The sequence below is a fragment of the Diceros bicornis genome, chromosome 13 (assembly GCF_020826845.1).
Source record: "Diceros bicornis minor isolate mBicDic1 chromosome 13, mDicBic1.mat.cur, whole genome shotgun sequence".
In the NCBI taxonomy this organism is placed as follows: domain Eukaryota; kingdom Metazoa; phylum Chordata; class Mammalia; order Perissodactyla; family Rhinocerotidae; genus Diceros; species Diceros bicornis.
Genome location: NC_080752.1, coordinates 50323764 through 50333866, shown reverse-complemented (window position 1 = coordinate 50333866; position 10103 = coordinate 50323764). Strand labels below are relative to the sequence as shown.

The 10103-nt window shown below is 57.6% G+C and overlaps 2 protein-coding genes across 2 annotated transcripts; both read right to left on the bottom strand.

Moving 5' to 3' along the window:
* Nucleotides 1–417: 417 nt before the first annotated feature.
* ADPRS (ADP-ribosylserine hydrolase) lies at nucleotides 418–6076 on the bottom strand. The gene is made up of 6 exons (XM_058553676.1): nucleotides 5839–6076; nucleotides 3027–3123; nucleotides 2545–2752; nucleotides 2258–2442; nucleotides 1860–1960; nucleotides 418–1265 (listed from the first exon to the last, which is right to left on the bottom strand). The coding sequence occupies exons 1-6, from the start codon at nucleotides 6059–6061 to the stop codon at nucleotides 973–975; spliced, it is 1107 nt and encodes a 368-aa protein (XP_058409659.1). The 5' UTR covers nucleotides 6062–6076; the 3' UTR covers nucleotides 418–972.
* Nucleotides 6077–6938: 862 nt separating this feature from the next.
* Nucleotides 6939–9845, bottom strand: TEKT2 (tektin 2). The gene is made up of 9 exons (XM_058553677.1): nucleotides 9636–9845; nucleotides 9427–9552; nucleotides 9020–9225; nucleotides 8357–8500; nucleotides 8159–8273; nucleotides 7870–7977; nucleotides 7587–7730; nucleotides 7350–7429; nucleotides 6939–7184 (listed from the first exon to the last, which is right to left on the bottom strand). Exons 1-9 carry the CDS (start codon nucleotides 9789–9791, stop codon nucleotides 6971–6973), a joined length of 1293 nt encoding a protein of 430 aa, XP_058409660.1. The 5' UTR covers nucleotides 9792–9845; the 3' UTR covers nucleotides 6939–6970.
* Nucleotides 9846–10103: the final 258 nt, after the last annotated feature.

Here is a 10103-nt window from a genome sequence, read left to right as displayed (position 1 = left end):
GAGATGCTGTGCCATCCCCACCCAAAGGTCAGCAGTCTGGTGACAGAAGGTGCCCTCTGCATCCTCCTCCAGGGTTCCCGCTCCCAGCCCAGCTGCGCCTGGTCCTATCTGGGGAGCAACCTGTGAAGAAGTCAGGTTCCAAGAGCAGGAAAATCTGGCTTGTTCCTGCCCACTGCCTGGGCCATCCTGCGTGACCTCCAACAGGAAAAAGCACCAAACCATGCCTGCTCTGCCCTTCCTGGCTGCACAACGCAGCTGGTTGGAAGAACCAGAGGAATCTGCCTGACAACCCAGCAGCTCATTGCCTTGGGGTCCTAGCTCCTTGGAGAGTGCAGCCCAGACAGAGAGGCACTAAGAACAGAAGGTCAGAGCGGGAAGAATCCAATCGGGGCAGAGGAAAAACATAGGAACAAGTGGTGGGATTTACCGAAAGCTGTTTATTGCTGTTGACTTCCACTGGAAGCTGTTAACAAGCCCACGACAGCCAAGGGCCAGGTGTGTATCTAGATCAGCTGGATTCAAGTGTCTGTCCCCTTGATCCATATAACCTTGCTGCTCGGGGGCCTTACCCAGTCAAAGACAGGCTTTCTGGCAAAATGGCTAAATGCCAACAAGGAGAAATGATGATACTGCAGATCATTTCCACCTCCCCAAATCCCATGTCCTAGATAATAAAGGAAAATGCCACGAGTACTGCTCCAAAATAAAACCTGCCCTGGTCTCTCATGTCTGACTGAGGAGCTGTGAGTGCCCAAGGCTCTGCACCAGCCAGAAACCCAGCCCCAGGGAGGCACCAGTCCCTCACACGCCGTTCCAATGACTTCCCCCAAAAAGACCCCAGCCCCAAGGGTGCACTCCACCCACACTGCAGGAAGACTGAGGCAGGGAGCCAAGCCTGGGGAACTTCAGGGTTCCCAGTCTCAGCTGCAGTAGGTCCCGCTGGACACGGCAGAGTCCCAGCAGTTGTGGCCCTCACAGACTCTTCTGGAAGACCCGGTGCAGGCTCTGGGCCAGGATATCTGTCTCCTCATAGCCCTCACAGCTTTGCTGCCAGCTCTCTGGCACTTGTTCCATCCCATAGTAGGCGCCAGCAATGGCCCCAGCCATGGTGGCAATGGTGTCTGTGTCCCCACCAAGGGAGATGGAATAGATCAGAGTCCTTTGGAGGCTATTGAAGACAGAGGGGATCTCGGGGTCGGGCTCCATGCAGCGCAGGAAGCAGTAGATGGCGGTGGGCACAGATTCAAAGGCAGCAATGCCATTCCCTGTGGGGAAACCAAATTACGGGAACTCGACCCCCCCCGCCACCATGTCCCCAGGGTTCCTGCCACAAGTCAACACCTCAGCTTCAAGTTGGGCTGTGACAAAGATCACAGGCTCTAGAGTTAGACTATGTGGTTCAAATCCTCGCTCCCCTACCTACTGGCTGTGTGACTAGGAAAGTGCCCTAATGGCTAAGGGTCCTGTATCTTGGATTCGACTCCTCGTGTAGAGTGAATCAAGTTAGTAATCTTCACAGGGCCACTGGGAGAGGGAAATGAGCACAGAGGTAAAGCACTCTGCACAGGGCCCGGAACACAGTAATAATGCTATGTAAACAAACAGCAGTTACCAACACCAGCTGTAAAGACTAGTGGCCAGCTGCATTTTGGGGACATTTATCTGTAAGGCTGAAGGTGCTGTGGCCCTACAGCAAGAAGGCACTGTACTCACAATTCACCAAGGACCCTAGAGAGCTGGCTCTGCGGTCACAGCAGCCCCAGGCAAAAACATGTTGGCAGGCATGACTCCATGTTCCCCTCCCATCCCTAAGCCCAAGGCTGACCTTGAAGGATGACGGGCGTGGGGGGACTACCCACCTAGCTCAGACACCACCTCCTCTCTGGTCACTGAGTCCTGCTCTAGAAGCTCTCCAATCTTCTTCAGTCGGCTGGAGTACGGACGCTCCTCCATGCCCAACCTGTGGGAGAGGGGCGAGATTTCAGGGAGGTCGGAGCCAGCAGGGTGGAGATGCCAGGCAGGGGGAAGGGTTGTGTGGGAGGGCGAGGTGGGGATGTGGTCAGGCTGACGCCCACGTGCAGGTGCCCTGACAAGAGGTGGGACGGTCATTTTGTTCTCTGGGACCCTGAGAGCCTTGAAGCACAGCCAAGGCAAAGGGGCTTCCTCCCACCCCTCCCTAGAGTCTGCAATGAAAGAAGGCGCGCTTCAGCTTCTGGCAATGCCAGAGGGCCCCAGCTCCCCATGCAGGCACACTCACTCCCTGGCATCCGAGGCCGACTGGGCATCACTCTCCAGCTCTTCCATGTGGCCCAGGAGTTGTTGGAGGAAGTGCTCACTGGACGACTCACCCTGCAAAGCCAGGTGCACAGCCAGGGCCTGCAGGATGGCACCGTTGTAACCCAGGGAGGACGAGTGTGTCAGCTGGGCTGAGAGCCGGGCAAACTAGGGCAGAGGCAGTGGAGGCAAAAAGACCTGCTGTCACAGAACCCAGAGCAGAGGGGCAGGGAGGGCGGGAGAGTCCAGAAGCCAGCCCGCCTGGACTACCTTCTGCACATCCTGGACACTGCTGTAGGCCAGGGAGATGCCGGCCACCCGCATGGCCCCCCCGTTGCCGTAGGAGCCTTTCCCGTTGAACTGGGCCCGGGCAGGCTCATAGACATCACGGCACGTGGGGCTCAGGAGCTTCTTGAAAACAGTGACCACTCCAGCACCGTAGCCCCGGTCAGGGTCTTTCTTGTACTCCCGAGCAAATCTAGGGGAGAGAAGAAGACGGCATTAGGGTTTAAAAGATGCCTGTCAGGGCTGGGAGAGAAGACATCTGGCTGCTCTGGGAAAAGAGGAAGCCTGGGGGGCCTGCGGAGCCTGTACCAGCAGTGCTGTGGTTTCCAGCGTGGGAAGCTGCAGCAGCCTGACACAGTGCCCTGCTGAGGGCGGGGGTCCCGGCATGCAGGGACATCATGGCTCTGGTCAGGAAGAGCAGTAACGCTGCCCACCTGGTTTGCCTCACCCCAGACCATCCCCCTCACCTGTGAGCCATGTCCACCTCGTCGAAGGCCTCCTTGGCCAGCAGGGACTGCACCAGGGCCCTGGCCATAGCTGTGTCATCTGTGTAGTACAATGCTTCTGCAGGGACAGGGCGGGGGGAGATCAAGCTGCAGGGCTCGAGGGTGGTGGCTTTGGCCTCCCACTCATGCCTTTTTTTTTTTTTTTTTTTGGTGAGGAAGATCAGCCCTGAGCTAACATCCATGCCAATCCTCCTCTTTCTGCCGAAGAAGATTGGCCCTGGGCTAATATCCGTGCCCATCGTCCTCTACTTTATACGGGACACTGCCACAGCATGGCTTGACAAGCGGTGCGTCGGTGCACGCCCGGGACCCGAACCTGCGAACCCTCGGGCCGCCACAGCAGAGCGCGCGCACTTAACTGCTACGCCACAGGGCCAACCCCAGCCACTCATGCCTTTTATTTACTACTTCTAGAATGCCTGAAGTCAGCCTCTCATTCCCACTCAGTTTCCTGGGCTCTGCGCTGTGGGATTTTCAGCCATTCTTTATTCTGAGTCAGTCACCACATCCTGCTGATTTCTGAAGGAAAACCTACCCCCCCGCTCCAGCTGCCATCACTGTAGCTCTAGTCTTAAAACGACCTGCTTGGGCCTCTCACATCTCCTGCACATTCCCCACCCTCCAACCCAGACTATATGTGCAGCCAGAAAATTCTTCCTAGGAGTAGAGTATCACTTTCCTCATCTCTCTCTCCTGCTCACAATGGCTGTCTCTTGCCTACTGGATGAGGTCCAAATTCACAGCCTTGGCATTCAAAGCCCTTTCTTCCTCACCCATCTTATATCCCACTACCGCCCTATACACCCCCAGAACCAATCTTGGAGCCTCCTTCCTCTGGGTGCCCGGGAGTACTGCTCTAGCACTTCAACACGGGCACCACAATAGGCTCTAAGCCAGCTGGGGACAGGGACTTGGTTTTACTTGAAGGAAGAGGCAGTTACAGAGAATGAAGCACACTCCCTAGTGAGGCCCCTTTCCCATTCCTCACATCCACTATGCCACCCACTCTCTGTGTATCCCAAGCCCCAATCCCACCCTCTCCTCCCCTTTCACTCTTAGGAGGCCCTCACCCCCTACTTCACTAGGAGGAGAGGGGAACAGGCACTTTGTCCACAGCTGCACTCTCCAGTCTCCCCTCACAGGGAGCGGGTCTCTCTCCTGTCCACCCCCAGCCCGTTCCCGGGGGACCGTGTTCTTCCTTTGTCTCCTCCCCTGTATCCTCAACTTCTCCCTCTGTGGTGGAACAGCACCCATTCTCTCTGCGTTTGCTCCCTGTACCCTGCTTCTCCCCAGGGAACCGCATCTCTCCCATTCTCAGCCCATGTGACTAGGGCCTGGCGCTCACACCACCTCTAACCTAACCAAATAGCACAGCCCGTTCCCTCATTCAAGGAGGGACAGATGACCTAAGCCGGGCCAGTGAGACGCGACCTGGGTCTTTTGTTGGGACGACTGCAAAAAGAAACTCTTCCTCTGCTGGACTTGTTGAGCTGGGAGCTGCTGGGGGCCACCCCATGGGAAGGGTCTTCCAGAGTGAGTGAAGCCCACCCAGAAGAACGAAGATCCCAACAAGGAGGGGAACTCAGTCTTGAGGAGACGGCCTGAGCCCCTGGAGTGAGCTCCTCTTGAAGCAGACCTACTTCTGGACTTCTCAGTTACGTCAGCCGATGCATTCCCTTTCTGCTTAGGCCCTTCTGAGCTGGGTTTTCTGCCACTTGCATCCAAAGGGTCCTAAAACACCTCTCAACCCAAAATGTTTCCCCTCATCTTAACAACAAAGCAAAAATGAAATTAAAAACCGTCCCTCCATCTTGTCTTCCCCTCAACCACAGCTCGTCTTTCCCCTTCCCTTCACACCAAACCATACCCTATTTTCTCATTTCCTCCTAAACCCACTGAAATCTAACTTCCAGGCTTCAACTTTCTACTGAAAATGCTTTTCTAAACCCAGACGTCCCCTTACTTAACCTCTCTGTAGAATGACACCACTGACCAGTGTCTTCATCCTGAAATTCTTTTCTTGAGTTTTGTTGATACCCACTCCCCTTGCTTCTCCTCCTGTCAAATGGTCTCCTATAGCACCTCTTCCTCCCCCAGGGTTCTGAGAATGGCTCCTTTTTCTTACTATTCTACATGCTCTCCAAGAACGATCCTCTGCTTGACCTCAGACTTGACACCGCGCTGAGATCTGGGGGATGGGCTGACTGCACCAGGGGAGGGAGACGCGCAGTGGACAGAGTTTTAGACAGGGAACGGCAAAGGTTTGCGCTAGAGGAAGCACGATGTGAGAGGAACTGAAGCGCAGAGGGTAAGGCCACGAGTGGTGTAAGGTGAGACTGTAGGACACGTTACGGAATTTGGCTCTACCCTAAGGGCAATGGCAGATCACCGCCGATTCACGCCGGGGAGGCCGCGATCAGATCTACCTGTGAGAAAAGCATTTCCTGCTGCGTGGAGAACGGACTAGTGGTGCACTGCTTCGGAGAACTGGGTAGAACAGGTGAAATCGGCAGGCGTGTATACACTGCACTAGGCACAATCTAGGCGTGGCCTGCACGGCTGACAGGATGGTGTTGCCAGGCCCCGAGCTGGGGAATGTTCGGGGCGAGACGAGCGAAGATGGAGCTGGGATTTAGATACGCTGGGTCCGAGGTGCCTGCGGGTCATCCAGATCTGGCCCCTGCTGCCCTCGGCAGCCTCATCTCCCAACACACGCGTCTCGTGGCCTCCCTCCCCCGACCCCGCGTCCACACGTGCGCCCGGCCTCGCCCACCTGTCCGGGCGCTCCCGGGCGAGCCGGGGTCCGGCTCCAGGCTCTGGACGTGACGCAGGACTGACGTCAGGCTGACGGGGTCTTGCGCCTCGTAGAAGGAGCCCACGCAGTCCCCGAGCAGCGCGCCGGCCAGGCAGCCTCGGAAGCGGGAGAGGGAGCGGGCCGCGCCAGCCCCTCCGCAGCCCGCAGCCGTCATCGCCGCTACAGCCGCCACCGCCGCCATCCGCGCGGACCCGTCGCCACTTCCGGTGCGTCCGCCGCGAGCCCCACGCGCCGCTTCGCCCCGGCCCACAGCGCCCCCGCCCGGCCGGGAGTCTTGGGGCCGCCCACGCCCACAGCGCTCCCTCGTGGCCCAGAGTCTCGGCCCCGACTCCCGCCCACAGCGCCTCCGCGTGACCCTGAGTCCCGGCACCGCCCCTCGCCACAGCGCCCCCCGCGGCCCAGAGTCGCAACTCCCACAGGCGTATGACCCGCCGTGGTCCTGCCGCCCTGATTCGGTTGGGCCAGGTCTCTGCTTTCAGCCCCCATTCTCCCCACCTGTAAACGGTGTCCCAGCCGGGTGGGACAGCCACTAAAGGGTCCTCCAGGGGTGGGCACTGAGCCAGATCATCGGACCTCGGCAGCTCTGACCCTCAGGCCACTGCCCCCGTGGCCTGACTTTATGAAGCCTCGCCTTGTGCCCTGGCACCCCCAGCCCTCCCAAGGCAGCACTCGCTCTTTGCTCCCACTCAGGCCTGGGCCCGCACCCCCAAGCCTCTCCCACTGTGATCCTGTCCCCCTCTGGGCCTCTTTAGGCATCAAGACGGCAGGCAAGGGTCCGGCTGGGGCAGAGCTGGTTAGAGGTCACACTGCTAGAGCCCAGCGACTGCTGGCCTAGCCCAGAGAGGGGTTCCCTGAGGAGAAAGAAGGGAAGGAATGGGATTTGGCACATGAAGCTTGGGGGATGATGTTCTCCATCTTTGCATCTCCATATACAGGAGGGCCAAGAACCCACTCCCTCCCTGCTGGCTACCTGCAGGTAGCAGAGAACCGTCTGGACTGAGAACGCCAACATTTATTCGATTCATTCTCTCTGCCCCCCTCCCTCTTCCATTTCCCACCTAACCTTCCCCTTCTCCCTCAGCCCCCAAGGCTAGGCCAGCTCCAGCTGGCAGCTTTTGAGTGGACTCAGGGTGCGGTTGGTGGTACGGGTGAAGGTGTCCACCTCAGGCACAAACTTCTCAGCAGGCACAGTCAGCTTCCGACGGGTGTCCATGCACTTGGTGTCCAACAGCATGGAGTTGGCCTTGCAAGTGATGTCAGCCTGCAGCCGGGCCAGGTGCTTGTACAGGGCGTCCAGGGCGTCCCTGGAGAGGAGGCATTAACAAACCACCACCCCTGCGTGAGGCTGGGAGGTCGGGGCTGAACTCACCCGCCTTCAGGCAGGAAGAGAGCAGGGAAGCCAGCAGGGGCAAGAGACCCTGTGGGTGGGAGGTGTCTCCCTGCCCCTCCTGCCCACTCCCCAAACCTACTGTGCCTGCGCCAGCTTCTGCTTCAGGGCAGCGATGGTTGCCTCTAACTGGTGAACCTCGTCAGTGAGGCCATACTGTGCCTGGAGGCAGAGGGGCGGGTTGGGAGTCCCAGGTCAGCCATACTGTCCTTTAGCCCATAGGCCCAGGTGCACCCCTGCACTGCCAGGAGTATGTGCTGGGGAGTGACCCTGAGGAGACCTTAGCAGGGGGCCCATGGCCCACTGGGGACCCTCGCACCTGGTCCCGGCAGAGTTCCACATTGGGACGGTAGGTTCTGGACTCTAGCCGGGTATGGCATAGCTTCAGGTTCAGTAACTTTCTGCGCAGATCCTCCTCCAGGTGCCGGATGTCCTCCTGCAGCTCCGCGATCTCCTCTAAGGTCTGCAGGGGACAGAGTGACGGGTCTCCACCAGCTGAACCCACCAGGGTGCACCCAGTCCAGGCTTCCTGGCAGGGCCTCGGGCTCCTCATCCCACAGCAGGAAGTCCAGGGCCCAGAGGACTAAACAGAGAAGGCTCACATTCTTCTCTTGCCACTTGAGCTCACTGTACGCTTTCTCCATCTCCCGCAGCCGCTTCCGGAAGGCAAATTCTGTTGCAACCCTCTGGGCCTCGAGTTCGTTGTTGGTCTGAAGGACAGGAAGTAGGCAGGGCAAGGGGAGGGTAGAAACTCATGGCCATCTGCGGATACCGCTCAGATGAGGGGATGGGATGCCACATGGCCAACAGGGAACAAAGATAAGCCCTTGAGTGCACACTCGGGCCGTCCGTTGGCCGTGGAGGAGCAGGGTGGGAGGAGTGGTCAGTCACCTCGGCAATCGTTAGCGCAATGGCCTCCCTCAGCTCCATGGCTTCTTTCATCTCAGCCTCTGCTCGGTCCTTGTTAAACTGAGTGAAGTCATCCCACTGCTTGAGTGTGGAGGAGCTGCAGGTGACAGGAAATGCTGGGGTCATAAGAGTATGGCCTAGGAGGGGAGGAGGAGAGGCTGACTGAAACACTCTTCTTACCCATTGGGGACACGTGTGGGATTAACCTTCAGAGAGATGTTTGGGGACTTGAGGTTGAGAGAGAGGCAGCCTCTATCAATGTCCAATGTCTCCATTTTGCCCCTATGGTCAGAGTTGAGCTGCTGTCGGACTTCCTGCAGGAGGCTGGGGAAGGAACAGTCTCGATCAGGACCCATCCCTCCAAGGCCCCAGGATGCAGCCCCCATTGTACTGAAGGGACGCTGAGGGATGAGGAGGCTGGGGTGATAGCGGAGCTGCTGCTGCAGCTGAGACAAAGACCAGCACAGCTGGATGAGCTCCCCACAGACAAAATTATGACACCCAAGTGCTTGTACACACCCACAGGGCCACATGTATGTAGCTACACTCACAAGGCTCACATACACACTCACAATAAGGTACAGTCAGGGGTGGTGGCAAATGGGCTTCATTTCTCATGCTCCAACCAATTAACAATGGCTGCCTAGAGCAGGGTCATGAGAAGTATTCTGAGACCACGTTCAGGCGGTGGAAAAAGTGCTACAATCAGTTTGTGGTTTCTGCCAATGGGTACAACAAGGGCAGAAGGCAGCCTGAGAGCCAGTTATCCACAGTACATGTGTTCACCATTTCAGACACAGTCCTCGTGCAGGTGAACATGTGAATGACACAGCTCGCCCTTACCAGAGCTTCTCAAAGGCCTGGCTAATCTTCTGTTGCAAGGCCTTCTTGGTGGCGTCAATGACCTCCACCTCTTTGTGCAGCTCATCTTCCACAGGGTCCTTCACCACATCAATGTCACGCCGACTGTCCCGCAGGGTCAGGCACTCGATTGCCACATCCAGAGGCAGGTTCTTGGCCTGCAGGTTTTGCTCTGCTGACTCTTTCATCTAGAAAAGAGAGGGCACAGGAGGCTGGTGAGGCCATCCACTGGGAAGCAGCTCTCCTTCTCACTTTAGTAGAGGGGCCAGCGAGTGACTCAGATGGACATGCCACCAAATACCCCCATCAAGGGTTTCCCAACCCCAAAGTGGGGATGGAGGGGGGTTCCTTGCAGCAGGGTCTCCTGGCACCCTGCCCTGGCTGCCTGCCTGTGTCAGGGCGTCAATCTCAGCATCTAAATCCGTCAGATACTTGTCCAGCATCTCTTTCCATCGGTTGACAGTATCAATCCTCTCTGCCAGTCGAGTCCTATTGTCATGTTCATCCCAAATGGTCTGGAAGAGACAGAGCTAGATAAAGAGGCTGTCGGAGTTGGGGGATATCCCTTTGCACACCCAACTGGGCTCCCGCTTCCAACCTGGTTGTTGGTCTCATTTCGGAGGACCCGGGCCTCCTGGCGGATCTGGTGTGAAGCATCTCGCTGCAGCTCGGCATTGGTGGACAACAGGTAGCTGTTGGTATGCCAGTCTGGCAACCGGAAACGTTGACTGGGCTTGACGCTCAGCGTAGCCATGGTGCAGGGGGCAGGGCCCGAAGGGACCGAACCCCCTAGGCCTGTTCCAATACACCCACCTCTGCCAGAGAGGGAAAACAAGGCTGCAGGAGAATGTTCAGGAGATCCTCTCCTAGATCAAAAGACCCCTCCAAAGGACCTCCTCCTGTCCATTTTGCTGCAGACCCCTTCCTGCAAGAAGCCTGCTAAGGAACAGCCCTCTCTTTACTCAACTTTGTGTGAGGCATTAACTGAGTTTCCTCCCACCTGTCTGTCCACAGACACTAACTCCTGGACCCTGCAGATCCTGGAGCAGGTGAAACGGGATAATGG